Here is a 25,240-nt window from a genome sequence, read left to right on the forward strand (position 1 = left end):
GCCTATACAAAATCTGAATCAGAATCAGAATCAGAATCACGCTATTTGCAAAGTAGTTTTCACATGCAAGGAATTTGCTGTGGTTAGTGGGTGACCACTATGTAGATAATAGAATTTCTATGTGCAAGTACTTTTGTAGAAGTATAAAATGGTGAAACGGACAACAATGATAACTTCCCTGAAAAAATACAAAAAAGTAAAAAACAGACATTCCATCAATGTTTCTCCAAGTTAGCACATTTGTAGAATGAGAAACTATTATGCGTTTGGTCCACTGGACACTTGTCCTGAAAAGGACACTGACATTACCTTATTTCACATATTACACAATAAGGAACTGTTGTCGCTAAAGCAATAGCATCTAAAAATAAAAAATTAAAATTAAAATTTACAGAATGAACCGTGAGTTCTAAAGCTCACACAGTATATCCTGTTACCACAGTGATTGAAAATTGTGCCCTAAAAAAAGGAACAGATGCAAAAAAAAAAATAAATACCCTCACCGGTCCAGCTCTGGCCTGCGAGACTTAAGGGGTTAAAAAAATCTGTTTAGGCATTTCCTGTCATTTTCCCCTTTTCATTTCAGGCAGACGGCCACAGTGCTCGGGGAAATTACATTTTGTCACACTTTGGAACATTGAGAAATTCCTCTGCATTTGATTACATTTTCAAAAGACAACAATGAAAATATGCATTGATTTAGGATTGCATTCAAAACAAATTACCCCAACCTCCAAAGATAGCAATTTGTTGCAGATTTTGGGGGAAAAAATTGTCAATTAAAATGAATCAACGTGTCCACAAATATTTAAATGTGTGAAAATTGGTGTGAATAACACCCTTCACAGAAGACACTTCATACCATTTTGAATGATTTATCTCAGCAACAATAGCTGGTCTGACTGGCATTCTCAGCAGCAGTCCATTACCATGAATGATATCACAAAAATAATCTGGGGCTGATCTAATGAGCAAATTACTCTGGAGTCCTGGATTGTTTTATATGCATATGGTATGAATAAATTATATGTGGTCGATAGCAAAAGTTCAGAGGAAGTTCAAAGAGAACTGGATGCATTCGCGAAGTATTATTTCCACAGATATATTAACAGGATATTGAAGTGAGTGTTTCCTCGGTGCGGTCTCTTCTGCCCTTCTGCCACGGCCCCTCTACACATGTGGAGGCTGCCCTTCTTTTATAGCTATTCACCTCTTCAATCACATCTTTTTCACAACTAACACACCTCTCTACGTACCAGAAAATACATGGAAATGACCTATACCCTGTTTGAGAGGTTTCCAATGACTTATAGGTTTGGTCATCGCCAGTGTAAAAACTGTGTGGGACCATTTTAAGGGATTTCTGAGCTGTATCATTGGAGTTTCTTCTCCCTGACAGCACTCTGAAAAGGGTAAATCTGTGTGCCGAACGTGTGCAGCTCTTGAATAATTGAACAAACTAACTACTAAATACTAATCTTAAGGGTACCAATTATATTTTTCCCGTGTTCGGCAATTCATATTAACTGAAACATTTGGGACGATTGCCATGATTTGTCAGTACACTTAATGCTTCCTACAATCTATATCCTCTCCGATGGAATACAGCCAAAGTGCTGGAAGCCAGAAATAGCACTGAAACATCTGCTCTTAACTACGCGTTAATGGAGGAAAAGAGGCAAACCGGGCGGGTCAGGTAGAGATTCGCTTTTCAGAGATCACCATTTTAATTTCTGTAGCCACCTTCTCCATTATCTGCAGCACAAAAGATTAAACCTTTTGCCAATTATTTATAATGTCAATTTATAATAATAATAATAAAAATAATATGTATAATGTATGTATTGTCCTTTGGACAAACACTTTCTCCATTCAGAAACACCACTCATACATTAATTCCATGCACCACCATGTTTTACATTACATTATTGGCATTTGGCAGACGCTCTTATCCAGAGCGACGTACAGTTGATTAGACTAAGCAGGAGACAGTCCTCCCCTGGAGCAATGCAGGGTTAAGGGCCTTGCTCACGGGCCCAACGGCTGTGCGGATCTTATTGTGACTACACCGGGATTAGAACCACCAACGTTGGGTGTCCCAGTCCTTTACCTTAACCACTACGCTACAGGCCGCACCATGTGCATCTATTATACACATTTACGATACTAAAGCACGGAGGAAACGCACGTGCTTCAACACAGGGCACTTCACTTAAAGTGGGTCCTTGTTAAGAAAGCGCGGCAGCCCGGGATATGTTCGCTGAAGGCGGTGGGGTGGCGGGCGTTAATAGACCCCGATCACGATCGTGCGAGAGAGCAGTCGTTCACAGGTCCTCTGTCTGCCTCTGGGCCAATTTGAAATGATGAATGTGCAATTTCCTTTGTCTCTAAGGACCAGTTTAATTATGATCTCTATCAATAAGCTGCGCCATATTTGTGAATTCGGCTCGTACATCAGCCCGAGCGCCGTCAGGACTGCGTGCCATTCACCGCTGCGGTAACGGTAACGGATCTGATGAGTCACATCACCGCCAAAACCGACAAAAGAACAAAATTAAAGTAAATTGGTGTTTCCACATAAGCAAATAATTTCCGTTCTCCTAGAACATTGCTGGGTCTATTCGATGCCTGTGTCTCTATGCAGATTGGATTACTGTAATTTGGAATTATTTAAATAAATTAATGTAAATTCAACACATAAATGTGAATGTAGGGATGGCCGACAGCAGCAGCCGATTGTCAGGGTGAAGCGGAGACGAAACGAGCCATGTTTGGAGTGTGTTGTGAGGGTGGCAAACATTCAGACTCAAATACAACAGACGGCAAACATCCAAACCACCTCAGGTTTAATATATTCCAGGCAAATGTTTGCCCAGTAGATGTCACATGCCACGAGCAGATTTTTGAAAAATTCATGATGCATCTATTGCCAATATTATTGCGTACACAGCGGCGTATAAGCGTGTATAAGTTAAAAGTGATGCTTAACCAAGGTAAACAAAGAGGCTACGATTGAGAAGTGACACATTTTAGAAATAGTTAAATGTTTTTTGGGGGTTTTTTGTACTAAAATTCATTGTACTTCACAAGATGGCAAATTCCTGGCGGCGCTGTACTGTGATCGCAAGAATGAATGCAAATTCACCCAATCCCTGCATTATTTCCGAAAGCTTACAATTGTGTCTAATCCCCACAATATTTCTGCAGAAAATTGTCATAGCTCACAAATTTAGACCACTATTGTTATGAGCCCAGATCAAATCACACCTCAACAAATCAATGTTCGCAAACTTTGAAGCTGTACGCACAAACTTGTGTCAGAAAGCACACTGAATGTGAACAGCAGAGACGGTGCTAGCTAGCAAAACCAACATGAGTAATATTGAGGGCTCATCAGTACAGCGGCTCCAACTGTGATAAAGGTTTATCGGTACAAGACCAAGAGAGCTATGATAAAAACATTAAAATTGAAATGCCAGACCCATTCCTGCCATCCTCCTGTCAGTGTACTCTACTAAATTGCCTAGCCTTCAGTTCAGACATCTGCGTACATCTGGGTGAGAAACCCAACATAAACATCAAATAAAAACATACAAATCACTAGATGCCTACAGCCGTGCTGTTTGGGGTCATGTCAAGAATATGAAATATCACAATTTGACGGAGGATTTCTGTGTGCTGTGGATTTTATCTATGAACAGTTTTAATAGTTGAATGCTTGGACTATAAAACCGGTAAGTTCCCATCTCTCTTAGCGATCATCTCTGTCATAGTTTAAATCTGTTCATCCAATGCTAACATCCATGAATGGCATTTCCCATTATAAATAAGCTCACCATTCATTGTGACCCCATTTGAAGGTCTGATTTAATCTGGGAACTTACTGTATTAAGTAGCCTATTAGTTTCACATTTAGCCTATTTACATTAATTTTTCTTAGCCTTCTGTCTACCTGCACCAAAACATGTTGTACTCTCACTGAAACTAGCCTATATATTATGATTGTTGGGGAGTTCCTTAAACAATCACCATTTCTTCCCAGCAGACTGGCCATTCTTTAACATTCCTGCAATTTTTTGCAACATAACCAGAAAAAAGGTCGGAAATTGGATCACAATTTGCAAATTAGCTACAAAGTCGATCATTTTGGGCCACAACTATCACAAAAACACTGTACGAGATCCCATTACTAAGAGTAATTCCATTGTGACCCAATATTTTTTGATAGTTTTGGTAGTTGGTGTCTACCCACAAGGTGATGGACCGCTGAAATGTCCTTCTGTAATACAGTACATTAAAAGCTTCCATTTATATGTGGAAGGCCCTACTAGTGTGGCCTGACTCCAGTTACAGTAACTGTACATACAGTAATGGCTCGTACAGTATGTTCTGGTGCTCTCTAATGCAGCTGCATTCCGGATGGAGCTACACAGATGCTCGATGCTCGGATACAACACTCCCAGCCCATGCACTGCGGTTTACGTTTCCCCACCGCGCCACATGAAGACGTTCGGTTTTCACAGTGCGGCTTTGCATGCGGTGCGAATGCAGAATTCCCCTATGGAAACTATAGTGTCTGGCGTTCACCCGCGTAAGGACCTTCAGAAAACGCTCAGTGCAAGTCCGGGCTTGATAGCCTGCCGTCTCCAGCAGCGGTGGCAGCCAGTCCCCAGATAATCAGGACTCTTATTTTATTTCTGCAGTCAGACAGCTCAGAATATCCCACATGAATAATTTAATAGAACAAGCCCTAGACCAATAACATACAGCACAAGCTGCAGCTTACCCGCATTTTTTCTTTTTTTTTTTTACACACGATTCAGTTGTGAACTTGAATTTCGGTCACCGACTTAAAGGAAGAGATAACCTCTGGAATGAATGTGAATAATGAATGCACAAAATCAATAATGGAATTTCTCTCATGTACACGGTTCTTTTTTTGCGGACAGATAAGGCATGTGGCATATATTTGGACAAAAATGTAGTCTGAAATAAATGTTAATTTCTGTGAAGCACATTTGATTTTAATGGGAGCGCACACACACACACACACACACTTGCATTAGTTGGGGGAAAAAAAAGAGACCAAAATATTTCACTTTCATGCGTCTTTTGTGACACAAATGTTATTCTGATTACACTTTCAGAGGAAAAGACTGGAGAAGGTGTGATGCAATGGCAGGATTCTATTCAATCTGGCAGAGCTGCAACGCCTAAGGGTGAACACAGAGAACTGACGAAGAAAAATCGCATCTCATTGTTATGCGCTCTGCTTCTCAGATGCAATATAAGATCTCAATTAAGCCTCGTATGCATCTCAAATATGTACGGCTACAGGAGCAGAAAAAGACTTGAGAAATAAAATTTTAAAAAGCTGGCATTATTTGGGAACTGTTGAGCAATGCAAGAAGGGAGAATGAGCCTCCACATTGCTGCATCTCACCTCTCTCAAAATGTTACAATTAGAAAAAGAAACCGATGAGTCAATGGTATCAGTTAAATTAAATATCCGCTATGTAGTATAATTTAATATATTGCAATTTGTACATACACTCAGTGAGCACTTTATTAGGTATTTTTTTCTTCTAGTCTTCTGCTGCTGTAGACTATCCACTTAGATACATGTGTGTGTTCAGAGATGCTCTTCTGCATACCACTGTTGTAATTTGTGGTTATTTGCGTTTACGGTCTCCTTCCTGTTAGCTTTGACCAGTCTGGCCCTTCTCCTCTGACCTCTCTACTGCTGCTCACTGGATGTTTTTTGCTTTTTGCACCATTCTCAGCAAACTGTAGAGACTTGTGTGTGAAAATCCTAGGAGATCAGCAATTTGAGATACGCAAACCACCCTGTCTGGCACCAACAATCAGTCCAAGTTACTTAGATCGCATTTTTTCCCAATTCTTGATGTAAACATTAACTGAAGCTCCTGAGCCATATCTGCAAGAATAATGAACTTGAAGTGAAGTGCTCACTCCCACGTGTCTGTCCATGGGTTTACCTCTAATATGACCACTTATATGACCCACATTTTGCAATGGAGAGGACAATGAGACCGAGACTGATTATAGTTCACTGCTTTTACTCGGTGGAAAATAAACCTATTTTCAGTATGAAAGTGCAACATAACGAACTGTTGAGAAAACAAAGGTCTTCGTTTAAAATGTATGGCCTCATTTGGAGGAGATGAAAGGCAGCAGAAAAAAAGGAGACCTGCGGTGTGAGTTTCTGTACCTGTTTTACTGTAGGTGGAGTTAGGGTACACATCTAAATGCAGTGGGAAAAATCCACAGCTCACATTTTGCATAAACAGTATTTTGTAGAGGTTACATCAGACACATACAAACCCACGTATGCCTGGAATAGGAACAGCCCGTATAAACGATAAGACTCGTAATTAATAACTCATGATTAAACCTTCATTTTTTAAACCTCGCTGTCATGCAAGTAGGTACAGTGGCATCAGGAGATTACGGTCAAAGGTCAGCATTTCTGGAACAGAGATAGAGAGGCAGACCGTATCTGGAGAATCCCATTTCCTGCACGTAATGGTGCATTTGCAGCTCGATATGTGCCTGGTTACATTCATTTTCCTCCCGGCCCATTGCGTGACTGTGCGTGCGGGTGCATATGTGAATACTTACGTGTGAATGCGTGTGTGCAAACATATGCCCATTCGTGCATACACAGTATGTACATGCTCCATGTGCGAGAGTGTGCATGTAAGCATGTGTGTTTGTGTGCATGCTAACATGCAATTGCTATAGGGATTTTCCTTGCTGCTCTGATTTTTTTTTAAGAGAAGGTGAATGAGGCTGGGGCGTGGGGAGTCTTAGGGGATCGGGTTGGGGAACACACTTCTTTTCCTGGCATGGTTTTCTAATTTAATCTCTGCTACACTGGGCGATTACAGAGCCGGGAAGTGATGAGCTGAAGTTACTCACACTTCCTCAAACAGAATTACAGGAGCACTTTGGCTGGAAGATACAAATCATATTACATCTGTCCCAACCCACATTTTGTCTGGGGGCCGAATTATACTCACGTTTCCAAATTCAGTTTTACTTTCCCCAATAACATGAAAAAAAAATATTGAGGCGGTATTAAATATTTAGAATGACTTAATTCAAGTTCGCCGATGTGGGCGGAACGTGCCGCAGATTTGACATTTGGTCTGATTTGAATCCATGCACAGGACCCTGGTCTGCAGTCAATACCAGGAGACCAGCCACAGTCAGAGAGACTGTCCCATCAGGCGCAAGTCAACAAGAATTTTATTTTCAAATAAATTTGTGATTTGTTCTATCATAATCAGTCGTAAGTTCCATCCATCCATCCATTATCTGAACCCGCTTATCCTGATCAGGGTCGCAGGGGGGCTGGAGCCTATCCCAGCATACATTGGGCGAAAGGCAGGAATACACCCTGGACAGGTCGCCAGTCTATCGCAGGGCACACACACCATTCACTCACACACTCATACCTATGGGCAATTTAGACTCTCCAATCAGCCTAACCTGCATGTCTTTGGACTGTGGGAGGAAACCGGAGTACCCGGAGGAAACCCACGCAGACACGGGGAGAACATGCAAACTCCGCACAGAGAGGCCCCGGCCGACGGGGATTCGAACCCAGGACCTCCTTGCTGTGAGGCGGCAGTGCTACCCACTGCACCATCCGTGCCGCCCCAGTCGTAAGTTGCAACAGCTAATTTCACATAAATCGATTCTATGTTTATGTAAAAATTTTCATTTTTGGGCGTTTTAGGCTTTTGTCTTCATTTTATTGAACGATATCTTGGCTTTCATAAACTGCACGTCGTAATGCACGCAAGTAAAAATATAGCTTTTAAGCTTTTAAAAGCAAAACGTCAAAGTGAAAGTAACACCGCGCATTGTTTGGAGGCTAGCCAGCCTGTCACCGTTTACCAGTCACAAACAACCACATCAGCTGCGTTTGTGGCTACATTTTAAAGCATTTGCTCTCATGGTCTGTATGTCTTCATGTCAAGAGTAAAAATATAGTTTTAAAGGGTTTATAGGTAAAATGTCAAGTTATAGCCCCAGAGTTTCGTCCAGTGTCGGTAGTCTCCCTGCCTCACGTAACTCTGACAAAAAAGCATTTTTCTCTCAAAAACATGGTTTGGTGGCCCACAAAAAAGCTCCCTGTGTCCCGTTAACTTTGGTATCGTTAGAAAGCTTACATTCTAGTTTCTAAATCTCAATTGCCGATCAAATTTACCCAAACCAAGATACTGAGACATCGACAGCAGCACCACTCATCTGCATTGTTGTGCAAAGTCACGGCCCCAAAGTGGGCTGGTTTAATCCACTGGATGGTGCTTATGTCAATAAAGGAGCCCTAGGAGCATATTCACCAGAATTACAAACAGCAGAGATCTGGAGCACAGTCAGAAGCCACCACGCTGTAAATTACAGGTGCCCTCAACGTGTAGCCCAGGTAAGGTCAGCCAGACGGTAATCTCTTTATCCATGATGATCCACATACATTCTCAGCTTGAGCATTCAATTTGTAAAGCGTTTCAGGAACCTACAATACAGTACAATCTGATAGCTGCAGAGCCCAAACTGCACCCAGAGAACAGAGGCGTGGACGTCCTGTATCCTGGCTGCAACACCCTTCTAAAATTAACCCTTGGCTGCATGGCTACCTGTATGGCTATTTGTGCCTTGCTTTATAATCTAGAGTATATGACCATGAGGTCATCTGGAGGAAAAATGCAGTTGACCACCCCTACACATGGAAATATAGATTTTTTTCAACTACACAAAGTGAAGGTGTTGAGCAGCATGTACCATTGTGCTTACATAATGGTGATGGCCAGCCTTGTGAAAATAAAATGTAAGACATGAAAAACAAATAAACATGTAAAATAACAATATACAAAACTGGATAAAAGCATAGATGACAAGACAGATGCAGGATCAGGCAAAAATTGAAAAATAGGGATAATATAAACAAAACCCAGTGAAAGCAAACTATTTAAAGCCTATCATTTTTTGTTGTATAGTGCAGACACATTTGGTTTCACACTGGTATGTGCCTTTCTTTTGTGAGTTTTGTTTCTATGAAAGGGATATGCGTTTTGGCCTTGAGGCCTTCTGATGTGGCCTTGGTGGCTGAGGAAATCTTGGCTGTGCAAATTATATTTCCCAAAACTGACAAAACTCAAGGCCTGTTACTGTATTGCAATACAAGTTGGAAACTTTAGCACTTACTGGGTAAACAGCACCATTCACCTTCATACTGCAGGACACCATTGGTCCAGTGGACGGAGGGCCAATCACACGGCAGAAATAAGTCTACCAAACAGCTTGCAAATGGTCGAGAATCAGAAAAACTGCTCAAGAATGCCCAAGAATGTGCCTGTTGGTCAAGGCCGCAAGATGAGTCAGTTTGGGGAATGAAAGTGACTATGAAGAGTGTATCCTCCAAGGTCAAAGAAATTGGCTGATTTAAAAAAAATAAAAATAAAAATAAAAACTGGGGAGGCTCCTTTCCCCAAAATTGTGTTTTGGCTCAGTGTTAAATTCACAAGTTGGGAGCAAATTTCTGAGAGAGTGGCAAAAAGCTACCTTCCAGTATGCAATAAAATGTGTTGAATGCATTCTGTAACCACACTAACAGGTGCATTTGCCCATTAACAGTGCTGTAAGTACTGAAAGGTACCAGGCAGTCACCTCAGCAGCCACAGCTGACTGCTGCCTGTTAAATGTTCTCTCGCTGATGCCACATTTTATGACCTCCTTCTACTGCTTTTATTGGTCAACAGTACTCAGTTTCTCTGCAATCATCACGCACCGGCTACATTTATGACATTAACTTAGTTTAAAATGTTTCCCTTTTATGAGCACAAAAGTAAAACTGACAGCTTGCCTGATTAGTTACCAACTAAAACTACCAATAGCAACAAAGTGATATCCTGTCTTTATAAGGCTATTGGTACAGTAACACAAATACACATTCCAATAAATTATTCAAATTTCAGTATTTTCATTTGAATCAATTTCAATGTTCCGAACACAAGCACACACACACACACACACACACACACACACACACACGCACACACACACACACACACACACACAATTGTAATCATCTAATAATTTTATATTTTAACCACAAATCAACACAGATTTCTCCAGGCTTCCTCTATCACACCTTAAACTGAATCTTGAGCTGAAAAATAATCTTGTTTATAGCATTTTGAGGAATTTAGCACACAGAGTGACCTACACCGCTTAGAATCATTGACATGCAATCAATTCATACCGCTGAGTTTACTGAAGGAATTCAGGTTAAGCACCTCTGCATAAGAGTACAGCAGCAGTACTCCACACCAGGGAACTGAACCTGGACGTTCAGTGATAATTTTAGGCTTTATCGGCCAGCCTGGGGTAAAAGCAATGACAAAAAAAAGCATGGATCCAAAGACTAGAAAACAAATGTAATATCCCTACGAATCAATGGACTGATGAGCAAACAGACAGTCACAGTCACTTATGCACTTGTTTAAGTTAATTAATGGAATCATGAATCTATAAGGCAGCATTTAAATATCAATAAATTAAAAACAAGAAAAATACGTGCCGAAATTCTAATACATGACCTAAGAGGATAAAGTTAGGATTTTCTCCTTTTTTTTTTTTTCCTTTCCAGGTTTTTCCACATTCGGTGCAGAATAGTGACTCTCCCCAGTCACGTTAGGAAACAATCCAACACCTCCCTCCCCTCCTCTCTCTGCTCAAACACCAGCACTGATCATCTCAACACGCTCACAGGCCATTACAGGATAGCTCATTGTACGACAATTCAATAAGTCCTTCATTTGTTTGCATGCCTGAGCACTCAAGCTAATTTTAAATCCTCTTGTAGTCCTGTGTCTCACCATAGGCCGGGTAACCTTCATGCAAAGCCCTGAATGAAACGGTCTGGCCCGGCCTCTCTCAGAGGACCGCGGGAAATTATACTTGCAAATTGTATTGTTGAAAGTCATTATTTACTAATTGCTCTTGATCAGCCATCATTGCGATTTGAAATGCATCAACACAGAAATCAATTCCGTAGCTAATCTCTAGCAATAATCTACTGTCTGAATGTTAAACTGGTTTCGGTTTTATTTGCTAAAAGGAGAAGGGGTGTGCCTGGATTCACAGAGTATTTTCGGGGGGTTCTGTGGAGTACTGGAATGGAGGAAATGGGTTGCACCTGGTTTCAACAAAAAATAATCATAATAAAAAATTCAAATGATTTTCACAATTTTTGTATGTAACATTTGTTTCAAATTGTACCTGGCCAATAGAAAAATTACAGTAGTGGTGGTGAGGAAAAATCCAGCACATGTACCATATTTTCCAGCATGGTCATTTGTACATGCTTTAAAAGATTCTGTGTGGTTTCTAGCTTGTTGCAGGGAGATATAAATCATCATAAATAATTGCTTACGCCTTAGAACAAGAGGCGAATGGATGCCAGAATGTGATGAAAATTATGCAGAAAATAATACACAGAAAGAAAGTCTCCACTAAAACTGGTTCCTTGCTATTTAATACACACGTCCTGTAAAGTGTACAGACAGGAAGGACATATCACCTTTTGAGGACAGAGTAATCAAAAAGCTACTAGGATCAATAGTTCCTGGTACAAATTTCTTCAGTCTTTTACAGTCCGTACTGCTCATACATTACATAACCAATCAAATATCCACAACCAAAGATTATAACACATTTATCCTCAAGTATAATACATTTGTCTTGACCTCTTTAGTCCAAAAATAAAAAAATGTGAATATTTATTTTTATTGGGCTTAATGAGAGCTCAATAACCAACATGTCCCAGTAAGGCCATTCATAAGACCAGAAGGTATGTATATATTGTTTTCATTTTCGCGGTTTTCCCTGTCCTCCTCAGCAATCAGGATCCCGTCTCATTTGGAAATGATCAGTATGGGATTTGCGGATAACCTTATGCGAGATAAGCCTTTCTATCAAAGCTTTATCATCACATTAGCATACGAGGCTGAAAGAGGGAGACCACAAACAGCCTTATCGGTTCGCTCCGAGGGACAAATGGGAGAGCTAATCTTTTCATCCGTGCAAAGAGGTGTTTGATTAGAACAGCATAAACAGTGCTGATGGAAACTCTTTCAACAACCCTGCATAGATATACTAATTACAACAAGAAGAGCAACATGTACTGTCAGCCTATGAGACATTCATTTAGGATTTCATATGAATTGTACAGAAAGGCCAGTGACCCTGATTCTCAGTCAAATTAGTTTATGAAGTAACGATGCAACAGCCAGACACGATTTTTAGATGCACTTTCAGCTGTGATATGGCCTATTCTTACAAAAACGGTTGGTTAGGTGAATTTGACTGTACATTATTTGTTCTTCTGAAGCAGTAGGGAAAGCACACCCGAAAAGCATGACAGAGAAACAAATTGAAATTCGAAACTCGAAATTGAAACAAAATTTTCAACTACGGTTGCTTAATGGCCAGTTTACAGTTAGCTGATGTGTGATTGGCCGATGGATATCACTGCATGGTAACCAACATTCCATTATCTCTGCACTTTGATAGTGAGTGCACTGTAAATGTGTAAACACACGTCCGTGGAGCCACTAATGGCATCTTTGTAGTCCACCCGGTCGGCAGAATACAGGCAGAGAAACACCGTCATTATATCTGTCAAACTCTCAACAAATGTGAGGTCTTCCATATTTGACCTTGTTTTAAGGTAAGGTATTTGTCGGTGTACAGTCTGCCTGGTGTTTGCGCGTCTATTACAATAAGACGATTAGTCTGCTGGTTTGCATTTGTACATTTTTACCGCCAAAGTAAAAGGAAAAGTCCGACAACACCTGACAGCACCTGAGACCATCTATGGAATTAAGAATTCTGAGCACATCCACCTGATGCAATTTACAAACTGCGTGTAAACCTGTATATCTGTTCATAAACAACTTGATAAACGGCTTTCCTGACCCATCGGTATGTTTCTGTAAATGTTGGCAGCTGCAATGGAACCTGTTTTTTTGCAACGTTAGTTTGGCTCAAAAATAGAAAGTACTGGGACTTCTTGAGTACCGGCACTTACTTTTCCCCCACTTCAAGCACAGTTGGCACAGTTTTCAAAACCCGAATTAATTTCTAGCCGCTTACACTATCAGGACCTGCATGCGCCTGTCCAGGTGGATAAATGAAGATAAAGGAGTCTACAGGAGAGCTTTTTATGCAGTGTTGTTATGAGGACCATGCCAACAACCCTACTCAAAATGTTTATATTCTATTTCCAGGGAAGGAGATTAAAAAAAAGAGGTGGGAGTCCCTCTGAACTCAATCCACTTGCTGGAGGCTAAATGACCACTTATGTTCGCTGAGGCAGAGAATGCAAATAGAGGTGACCATCGGGGCAGTGTGAACACTTCATCAGAAAGTCAGGACAGAGGACTCCTGACCAGTGCCCCTGCTGTCACGTGTCCATCAGCGTGGTGTATTCCCTGCTTTAGGCTGGTTGATGTATATGGCCAGTTTACAGTTACAGGTATTACACTTCGCTCAAGCTTCTTACAGGAGATAGGAATGTTCCACTGCATCATCATGGGCGGCCTGTAGCGTAGTGGTTAAGGTACATGACTAGGACCTGTACATGACCAATGTTGCCACAATAAGATGTGCAAAGCCGTTGGGCCCTTGATCAAGGCCCTTAACCCTGCATTGCTCCAGGGGAGGACTGTCTCCTGCTTAGTCTAATCAACTGCACGTCGCTCTGGATATGAGCGTCTGCCAAATGCCATTAATGTAATGTAATCATGACAGCAGAGTCAGCGATGGTTCAAAACAACGCGTCTAAGCAATGGGCACAATGATGACAGTGACGACATCAAATCGCCCGTCACTCGTATAAACTAAAACTCCCGACAAAACATTCAATGTGATAATCTAGGTATCAGTTACTGTTCCATTAAATTATTCAGTAAAACATTATTCAAAATTATAGTCTAAATCTTATTTGCAGGCACATTCTGTTAAATATAGAAATGGCAACATGAACAGAAATATCGAAACATCGCTATATTCACGATTTACAGTTTGTAAAATTAAGAGGTAGCACCTTCAGACTTTTTTGTCGTTGCAATAGGGCCTCCTGAATGTGTGAGTTGCCCGCTAAGTCGCGCTCCTACCTGTCTGGCGGGAGCGATAGCTGGGAGGAAGCCTCTGGGAGCAGCAGTGCTAATAGATCCTGTAACATGACCTGCCAGCAGTCTGGGCTGCCCAAGAACATCTAATTAACCATTTGGGTCTATTTTTAACGCGCGCCGCCTAACAACACCTGATCACTGCTGACGGCTCGCCGCTCCGCGCCCGTGCCAACGCCGCCATTTTATCACCCACATCCATGCAAATAAAACTCACGCGCATCAGGTTGCATTTAGTTCATAATTCATTTTGGTTTTCTTTTTCAATAGACCAAATCAGTCATTCAGTTTTATAATGATCACTCCCAAAAACAAAGACGGCAGACATGCAATGAATGACTGCAGGTTTGAAAAACATTCCATGCTGGCGGGATGCCAGTCAGATGAGGTTTTGTAAACAAAAGGGCACGTGACGTGGAAGCCATCTGGGGACTAACTTGACACCCAGGTTTGAGTAGACAGCGGTACTTGCCCAACTAAAGCAAACCATCTTCCTTAAAAATAGGCTAGCTTGTGACCGTGGGTCCAAAATCCAGAGGGGAAAAAAAAAAAGACAGAGTAGCTGTTTGAGGCAAGGATTTTTATACAGATAGCAGCATCTAAACACGACACCTTGTTGTGATTTTTTTGTTTACCTTACAAAATAAAACAAACAAAAAAACCCTTTCGATGAAAATGAATCTTTCAGTTTCTCCCTGGGCGGTAATCGGGCTATCAGCATATCACTCAAAATTGCAGTGATGAAAGGAACACGGCGGTCCGCAGAACGCTACGCAGACACCGCCGTTTACCGCCCGCATCGCCCTTCCCATCATGCCCGCGCATGCCAAAGCGGAGGGAACTGCCTCTACCCCCTCGTTCGCCGTGGAGTTTACATTCTGCAGAGGAGATGTGGACCCTGCCAATCCCCCCGTAGCCTGATGGGAATTTCAGCGCGGGATAAAAATAGACCGGCCAGCTTGTCTGCTAAGGCTTATAAATATGTTGGGGAGTGCAAACACAGAGTCTGGCTGAGGCTGATTGATCAGTAAAGCCCAGCAGATGGATGGGGGGCCTACCCTTCACCCCCAGCCTGTCGCTCTTATTGACACACGCGGGGGCTCAGCTCCGCGCCCGTGTGGGCCTGGCGAGTCCCGGGACCCTTGGGGACGGTCCCAGGCGTCACGCTCAGTGTCCGCGGTACGTACGTGCCCCGTGAGGTTCTGTGTCTGCGGCTCCAGCACCGGCAGCTACCGCGAAGCTGGGTAAATCACAACATAACTGGGGGCGCAGCCTGTATCCTAGTGGCTAAAGGACATAACTGGGACCCTTAAGGTTGGTGGTTCAAGCCCCGCTGTTGCCACAATAACATCTACAGTTATAGGACCCTTGAACAAGGCCCTTAACCCCACATTACCTCCGGAGGTATTGCCCCCAGCTTAGTCTAATCAACTGTAAGTCACTTTGAAGCATCAGCTAAATAAAAAAATGATTCGATTATTATATGATGCAGTCTGTCCATTAGAGAATACAACAGGATAATAGTTCACCATTAACTAAATATCATTACATTTGTGTGCCACTGATCAATCCGGCTGCCGTGCTTACAGTCCAGAGCTGCCTAACAGTTTGTCCAACATTAAGATGTGAGGTGGTTGGATTAGACATGAGTCACATATACTAATATCAGTATGATGCATGGTGTGTTTTGTCACACTTTAGCCTGAGAATATTAGGGCAGTGGTTCCCAACCTCGGCCCTGGGGAGCCCTTGTGTATGCCGGTTTTCATTCCAACCACAGTTGCGATCCCAGAATTTTAACAAGCTGTTCATTTTTCTTAATTGGGTGCTTTTCGTGTGGAGAGGGATTATTTACATGGCACATTCTCATGTGTTATTCCAACTCTCAAAGAGCATTGGCTCAATAATTTATAAGGTTATTACAGCATGGTAATATTGTGGTTATACACTCAATGAGCACATCATTAGGTAGACCTGTACACCAGCTGGTTAATGCAAATATGTCAGCCAATCATGTGGCACCAACTAAATGCATAAAAGCATGCAGACATGGTCAAGAGGTTTAGCCGTTTTTCAGACCAAATTTCAGAATGGGGAAGAAATGTGATCTCAGTGACTTTGACCGTGGAATGACTGTTGGTGCCAGACAGGAACTCAGAACCTCCTGGGGTTTTCAAAGACAACAGTCTCCAGAGTTTGCAGAGAATTGTGCGAAAAAACAAAAAACATCCAGTGAGCAGCAGTTCTGCGGGCAAAAACACCTTGTTAGTGAGAGAGGTCAGTGGAGAAGGGCTAGACTGGTCAAAGCTGACAGGAAGCTATGCAGAAGAGCATCTCTGAATACACAACAGGTCAAACCTTTCAGTAGCAGAACCAATAAAATCTAATAATTACCTAATAAAGTGCTCACTGAGTGTCCAATGAAGCCTTTGGGAATACATTTGTATTGTGTCCCAAACTTTAAATTGTTTCTGTATATAATATGCAGTGGAGCAAATATTCAGTTATTCCAATTGAGTAACTGTCCACCTGAACTGACAAATTATTTCTTTGCAGCCAAAATAATGGAGGCCATTTGTTTAGTCTGCACACTACTGACAGAAAGATGGTGAGATTTTAATCCTGTTACAATTCTAAAACGGTGACAACTGCAAAATGTTTGAAAATGTATCAAGGGGGAAATATTTCAAAGGAGTGGGAGGTTAAGGCCATCACATTGATGGCAGCTGTGTCTGGGTTTCCCAGATTCGACAGCTGATACAAGCTGACCTTCAGAGGTTGGCTGTCAATATTGATAAAAGAAACAAAGGTAAATGTCTTTAACGGTGAAATCTGACAACACATTGACCACAAATGCGCTGATAACGGATCAGGTTAAACACCTTTGGCGGTGACAGCGAAGGTCCTATATGCAGTGACCCATGTTTTCTGATTACGGGGCCGTCAACTCTGATTCTAATCAATTATTTCACTTTGCTTTCGTGAAACCATTCACTCTCTATTCCTCTTAACGTGCGGGAATGAGGGGAGCCACATTTAAGGGGTTAATGTTTGTTAGTGTGAATTTCAAAACTGTAATATGGCCTTAATGGCAGGATACCCCAGTACACTGCACCACACACACAAACGCACACACACATACACTCGGAGAGAGCGGGGTTTAAACAAGGGGCTCCCCAGCCTTCAAAGGTCTGATGATTTTCACTGTTACCCAGAACCTCACTGAGCAATTAAAGCAGCTGATTACACAGTCTGTACACTTCACCTGGCTTCTTGGGTCTAAATTGGTTTTTGATTATAAGTTTAAAATAAGCAGGAGCAGACCCCGTGGCTTCTGTTTTAAACCTGGATGAACTGCACTGCTGGAAGCTCAAGTTTCTCCAAAACAGAGGATTTCTGCAGAGAAAAGAGGTGGGGCCATTTAATGAGTGACAGGCCTACTGTTACCCATAAGCCTACTGATGTCCTGAACGGCAAGGTACTGCCACAAAAATCTATAGATAAACAGCTTCTAGGCAGCCATATTAAGCCCTTCTGCGCTTGCGGTTTTACTTGTGTGTGAGGCTTCTTCGTGAAATCCTCTCAGCTGCAGAGTGCACACAAGGGCACTGCACTCTCAGTGCCTCTCTCCCTGCTGTTCCCTGTGCCAGCCTAGGTATTTACCGCGGCAACACTGCCACCGAATCGATTAGGGACCGGCTGCCTCTACATCGGTCTACAACAGCTACCGCCATGAAAATAACCTTCCCCAAACAAACTATGACCATAGAGTACCCGCAGAGGCTGCATCTCCTGCCCAGCTACAGGAGTCTGCTGCTAAGGCTGACCATGCCATACATGAAGCCTGTGTGGCTACAACATCCAGGGCAACAAGTAGAAGATGTGCTTACAGTAACATTTGAACCACTGTGGACCAGACTGGCTATATGAACAGGGAAATACAGTAGACAAGACACAGGCACTGGCCACCAGATTGTAATGACCTGTAGTGAAACTAATGACACGATCTATAAAAACTGCAGCTCTCTCTGCTCTCTCGCTTCTCATGTGTGGTACGTGCTTCATGTTCAAGCTGCAGGACGAACCGTCGCCTGAAGCTGGACTCGCCTACAACGGAGACGCCCGATCCCCCCCATTTCCCTCTCCCTCACCCTGGACTGCACCACGGCGTCAACCTCTACACGGTCCACGAATCTCAGCTGTGCAACAAAGAGACCCCTCTCCGAGAACACAGCAGTGCGTTGGGCGGTCCGATTCCTCCTGTACAACATCCGGAGAGTCGGCCCCTTCCTCAGCACTCTTAGTCCATGTAGGGGCCATTCTGTCTGGAGATACTGAAGCTGCTTCCCTGTCTCCACCACTGGGCCTCTACAGCACATCCAGAACGCTGGTGCTGGTCTGATCTACAACCTCCCCAGCCATGTCACCCCCCCCACCCCCACAACCATCTGCTCTGGCCCCCCAGTGGTGCAACACGCTTCTCACTGCAGTTAGGACAGTGGAAACCCCGCTCAATCTCAACCTCGCCCCAGAGACCCACCTCTTCAGACCGCACCACAGCTCCCCTGACACCACTTCAGAAATAATTTCCTTTTTGGTATAATGTTGTAGGGTATAGGTGCGGGCAGGTTGTATTTTCTTAGCTTAATATTGCACTTATTAATCATAAATGGGCCTTCTAGGCGATATTGCACGTTCATATTCCTGATACTAATACTGATGTTCTCCACTGCTCTATCTCGCTCTGGAGAGGAGCTTCTGCTAAGGGACTGTAACGCAATGCTTCAAACACTTCAGTTTGCCACTGAGAAAGGGTCAATTTTCCACAAAGTCTATAAAGGTGTGACATTACCTCAGATCTGTAGCTTAAATTAGAATTCTGCTTTTTTCCCCCAAGCATGGCTACATAGCATACCTCATCCACTAAGCTGTTCTCTGAAAAAATAGGTTGGTCTTTGAAACGGCATCCAACTGCTGTCAAATCTCTCATTTCTGCACCATGTTTACCTTTTCGTCCCTCTCCAAGTCTTGTTACCTAAGGCAACTGATTTGAATGATTGCATCACACTGTCAATCACCCTGGCTCTGCATGCAGCACAGATGCACAACAAAACACAATCCATCGTTTTATTATTTATGAGAGACCATAAATGACTGCAGTGCAATTGTTATAGCCTTATGAATTCGAGAGGGAATTGAGAATGTAAATTCAGTCGGGTAAGTAACGCATGTTCGGTGTCAGTGAACGCAGTTCTTAGGACCTCAGTTAAAAATGGCACCAGGGGTAGCGGCTCAAGTTCAGGCTTGCTAAACACCACCGAAGATATTCAGAAGAAAATTAGCTTGTTCAGATGACAAGCTGTTATTACACCCAGGTCAAGTCAAATCTAAGTGGTAGCTCTCTGGGCTACAAGTAGTGAAAGCTGGTAGCCAAGCCCATTATTAGCCAAGATAGACATAAGACCATAATACCAAATGTCATAGGTAAAGAGAAATAAGACCGCTCTTTGTGATGAAAATGGCTTGGTTCTTATTCTGCCTCATATCCTGTGAGTATTGCATGAACTGCACTTATAATTAACATAACCCCCACCCACACACACACATCCCAAAAAAGAACAAAAAAGGAAATCTGACTTGACGGTAGCACTAGTGGTTCTCTCTCATTGCAAGAGCTGCTCTGCTCCTTCATGCAATTAGGGTATGTCCCTAACAGTCAGCTAGCTCACACATTTCATAATAGCTTAAAAGGTACAATAGGTTATTTCGGACTTCTCACGGTCAAGAGAGGAAAAGCAGCAACAAACACTTTCAAACCACTGCACTGTTTATCCCTCCCCCTTCTCTGTAAACGCACGGACGTTGAAACGCCATTGGCGGTAGGAATTAGAACCGATTTTCAACCAATGAGCTTGAATTATTGTACAGCTATAGATGTTTTGGTACAGAGTGACGGCCCGTCAACTGTATATTTTGAAACCCAAATTTAAACACAGGCAAAGGGTGAGTCAACATGTCAGTGAGGCTTTTTCAATGATAGGAAGGGATTTACAATGGTCTTGTAACAATGTTTTAACACAAACATCTTACCTATTGTACCTTTAAATTAACATTCGGCAAAATAATTCTGTTAAACTGTTTGCCATCCCAACAACAAAAACTCAAGACACCATACCAGTCGATCTGTTATATAAATGACTCATCTAAAATTAAATTAGTGTTCAAGCAACAGCCCTATTCATGAAGTTCAGCTCGACTAAAATTATGAACAATGGTTTATGGCAAACCATCTGTACGTTGCATAGAATTTGTGGATTAATTAAGAGACTATCGTGAGTAGAATAGAGGAGGGTGGCTTGTATTCAATAATGATTTCTGTTAATTTTGAATTTCTGAGGTTAATTAAATGAAGCATAAAATATGAAGTGAGCTGAATGATGTTTAATGATTATGTGATAATTTATCTTTTCTAAATGCTTTTTTCTGCTCTAAATGTTTTTACACACACATTCGCCACCACAAGCAGCTGATGGGGGGGTTAGGGGAGGTGATAAGGATCATGGTAATATGCATTTAGGTCTGCACATCTGTAATATGATTTCCAAAATACATTATGGGACGATGTCACAGACACAGATTAATCCTAGTCCGAGACAAATTTTGAATGGAGATTCTCCACGCAAAACTCACTTTAGACCAGGACTTTGTTTAATCTATCTGTGAAACCAGCCCAATAATTATGGGCAGGTGTGAATGAAATGGAGACCCTTTGAGATATGGAATAATGATCACATTCTAGGGCTTTTTCCCTCCATAGATAATGGAGGCAGACACTCTACTGATTTTAGGCATCTCTGAGTTGTGTTGTTGGGTTCACATGGTGTTTGAACTCAACAACTCCCTGATTTAAAGTTTTTTCTCTATCCATGCGGTTAAAAGCTACAATCAGTTTCACAGAGTGAACCAATTTCTATTAAGTTGTGCATTCTAAAAGGTAAATCAGCAGACAAGCATCTGCGTCCTGCCGTCACACGGACACACAATCCCTGTGCTCACAGGCATGCCCGCCAGAGAAACGTGTAAGCACTCACACAGATACGTGTCCGTGCACCAATGCACAGACACACACACACACCCGGACACAAACTCACATAAAGACACATGTCCGTGCACACGCACACACATGCACAGACACATGCACACACACACACACACACACCCGGACACAAACACGTACACAGACACAGACTAAACGACCATACAGTTGCATAAAGAACAAATGTATTATCAAATTATTTGACAGTACCCATACAAATACAGAGGTGTAACCATATTTTTAGAGTTATATCAGATCTTCGATCATTAAACACTTCTGAAGAGTGGTTCAACTGGCCAGGGGATGCCTAATCCCAAGGAAGCCTGCGTTATACAGCGACCATGAACCACTGATTCTGAAACAGTTATCAGTGTAACATTTAGATACAATTAATAATTAAGTATACGAAAGGTGTCACTTTCTAAAGGAGTAACTAAGCACCAAGACATTAGATGGATATTTAACTGTAAATCTAGGGAATTGTGAAGTAGGCATTATTTGTCTATTTTTAAAGCAGTTTATATCCCGAATATCCTCACAAATGTTGTCTCATTCCAGCTGATTGTAGAACTACCATTAAAAAGCGATCATACTTGATCTATATTTTTAGAACGTTAAAATACCATCAAGTCAAGAATGGAAATTCACCATTCGCAATGTATTCAACGTAAACGATGCATCTTGACACATTAAAATACTTTTCTATACTTTGTCAGCGTGGATTTACTAATGTGACATTAAAAGACGACTTAAAATAATCAAGACCTGCCCGTTGTACAATGCCTTCAATCTACTTCACTGAATAATATCGCAAGCTAAACAGTCTCAATAAGCAGATGGCCGAAATCAGTGGCTGATATTGAAATGTATACATAAACAATCATTCCCGTTACAGCATGCTCCTTAGTGTTCAACCATCACTTTCATGGCAAGGTTGCCAAGACATGTCAATTTCGGCTACTGATGTCAGCGAATATCATCTTGTATTCAGAGCTTTACAAAAACGCGTGCGTGCGAATGTAGGTAACTGACCAAGGTGTCTGGAACGCGCAAGGACGCACGCAAATACCGGTATGACAATATGGAAACTATACGCTCAGGTAAACAGTGGCAAATGCGCGCACCTGAGCTATAGCTCACGAGGAAGAAAAACACGCGAACAGAATATACCAATAATGAATAAACAGTACAAATGTGACACTATGCATGTCACTGTCTGCATAACCAGCTTCAAAGTTTAAATGCGAACCGTTAAAAGGGAACGAGGTGATGCGATAATGTATGCAACTTGAATAATAGCTATGTAACATTGGCTGAATTATAGGGTTGCTAAACTTTACCTGCAACGATACGTAGATTATTTCTGGATATGACTGGCTTACAGAAATCAACTGAACAATTTCCGAGGATGAGGGAGTCTTACCCTGATTACTGTGGCTGGATTCCGTGAAGAGAGCCCTTAGCAGTAGTACAATGAGGGAGAATTTCATCCTAAAACTCATGTCTAAAAACCCACTGGATTGCCTGTAACCGTCCGACCATAAAGGGTAGCGGTATCCAAGTGTATTTCCTCAAAAATGTTTATTTTAATCCTTCCAAACGTTTAAAACCAAAAAAGAGACCCCTTCATTCCCGTCTCAAAAGCACTCTTCTCACGCACAAACTGACAGAAAGCCGTACTGATAAAGTCCATCGCACTGTAAGCGGTCGGAACGTTAATCATAAAGTTGTCATGAGAGTGCAGTATTAAATTGTGCGAAGACAGCCCACAGATATTTGTACAAATTAATGTAATGGTGGAAATGCAGGGTGGAATAGACCCCTATTGTTCAGCGCAACTTTGCCCACACCACACAACTAAAATAAGGTTTTGGATTCTTGTCTAGGTCTCCGTTTTAATCCACGTTATGGTTATATACAGTTGATATCCCCATGTTTCCTTCAAAAGAAGGCGCGAGGTCGCTATTTTCAGTCCGCTTGGGCTTCAGCGCCGAGAGACTGCATACGGACGCAGCTAGGAGGGACGCCTGTGAGCTCCGAACCGGTAGAACGAATCGCTGGTAACCTGTGTCTGTTGAGCAGCGCATCTCCGTCCCAACCTGCATGCAGCAAATGACGGGAGCGTCTCGGGGACAGCGCGCAACATACTGTACCGACAGCCCGGCGCTAGAGGGGGTTAGCTGACAAGACAAAGGTGTCCTCAAATAGAATGTCGCGGCGCCCACTCCGAAGCAGAGGTTTACACGAACTCAACAATGCAATCCCGGAAACTCTTGGATTCTCAGGGAATCTTTTCATATCGCAGGTAAGTCCCGATCATGTCATGCGAGATAAATAGCAGACGTTTAGTTTCCTCCGTAACAACGATCTTTGTGTAATCTGATTGTGACTGATCTGTCAAGGAAATAAAGACAATAACGTACAGTATTAACGGCTTTGTGAATATCGCTTTCCAACAAGAATCATGTGTTCCTGGAAATTAAGTTAATCAATGTTTAGATAGAATTTGAGACATAAGTATAAAAAATAAAAAAATAAAATAAAATAAAACGTGCTTTATTAAAGGCTGACATGTTCAAGTTGCATTGTTTACAATAAACTTTCATTAAATTAAAGAAGAGTCCAACCAAAATAATACTAGGTCATTCGAATATGAAGACAACTAAATCTGAAGAACGTTTGTAGCATAAACATAATATTTACATTTAGGAATAAACCCAATTTCATCAGATGTGAAATTGTGACAAATTGATGCCAATGTCTCGATGGTCCCGTCCTTCAGATAAGTATTGTAGTAGTCAAATGACATCTTAATGCTGCAGCCTGTATTATTAGCCGATGTTAATGCAATTATATTGACATATTTACACGAAAAATCACAGCATCAAACAGTCATCTATGCCAATGCATTACAAGGTGATTTTGAATTGTATGCATTAGTTTGTTTTCCTCAGTGTCATGGTCCATTATGCCACATCAATATTAGTCTAAAGCAGCCCTAAGCAGTCTTTGTGTTGTATATAATTGATTTCAGCAATGCAGTTCTCCTTTTTAGCAAAAAAAAAAAAGAGCTGTTAACAATGGTACAGCTTTCTTGCTTTTATTTCCCAAATTCAGAATATCATATTAATTCAGAATATTTATATTTTCAATACATAAGGTAATTATCTAGCATGCAGTCTCGTGAAATTAATTTTGGGGAAATAAATTAGGAAGTCTATTAGCCTTTAATTGTAATCTGGAAACTATCAAACTGAAATGTCCCAAAAAATATTCCTACTCTGAAATTTCTCCAAAGAGCTGCTGTCAGTGTTAGACAAGAGGAAAATAGGACCCGCCTTAACCCCTTAAGTAATCACCCTTTTCTTGAAGTTTAGAAATCACATACCCAAAATAAAATAGTTACTATTCTTGAACCCTTTTGACTACAGGCATAATCCTGGTCTCTTCTAAAAGATTTTGGGTTTGTTTACCAAGAATCGGAATTACTCCAAATATTACTAAAACAAAGTTACAGAAGCTCAAACACCGTGAAAGTAATTTTTTTCCCTCACTTTAAAGATTTTCTGTTTTTGACTGGAGATAGATTATTGTAGCTGTGGCTTGTGCACTTAGAAACACAATGGTGCCAAATTACAACAGTGGACAAATCCCCTTTCAAATTTGAGGACAATATCAACAAAAAATTGCATTCTGCTTTGTTTTTTTTCCTAATCTATGTCTAGGCAGTTTTCCAAGAAGGACATTTGGACACTCCAAAATGACACATGGAAACAAAATGATATTATGAGTTTTATGAAGTGTAAAATGCTGCATTTTGCTTACTAAACTATACAACACTTCTTATCCTGAAAAAAAGTGTTTGGACTTCCCTGGCCTGTCACCCTCCCCTTGCTCTCTGTCCCAAACTCCCCCTCCT

At 41.7% G+C, this 25,240-nt stretch overlaps 1 protein-coding gene across 1 annotated transcript in view; it reads right to left on the reverse strand.

The window, feature by feature from the left end:
• epha6 (eph receptor A6) overlaps positions 1–22,877 on the reverse strand; it is a 221,575-nt gene extending 198,698 nt beyond the window's left edge. The window contains exon 1 of the mRNA XM_061225681.1: positions 22,745–22,877. Coding sequence (XP_061081665.1) covers positions 22,745–22,823 — 79 coding nt within the window. The 5' untranslated portion in view covers positions 22,824–22,877. The remainder of the gene's footprint in view (positions 1–22,744) is intronic.
• Between the last annotated feature and the right edge of the window lie 2,363 nt (positions 22,878–25,240).

Source organism: Conger conger, chromosome 17, assembly GCF_963514075.1.
Source record: "Conger conger chromosome 17, fConCon1.1, whole genome shotgun sequence".
In the NCBI taxonomy this organism is placed as follows: domain Eukaryota; kingdom Metazoa; phylum Chordata; class Actinopteri; order Anguilliformes; family Congridae; genus Conger; species Conger conger.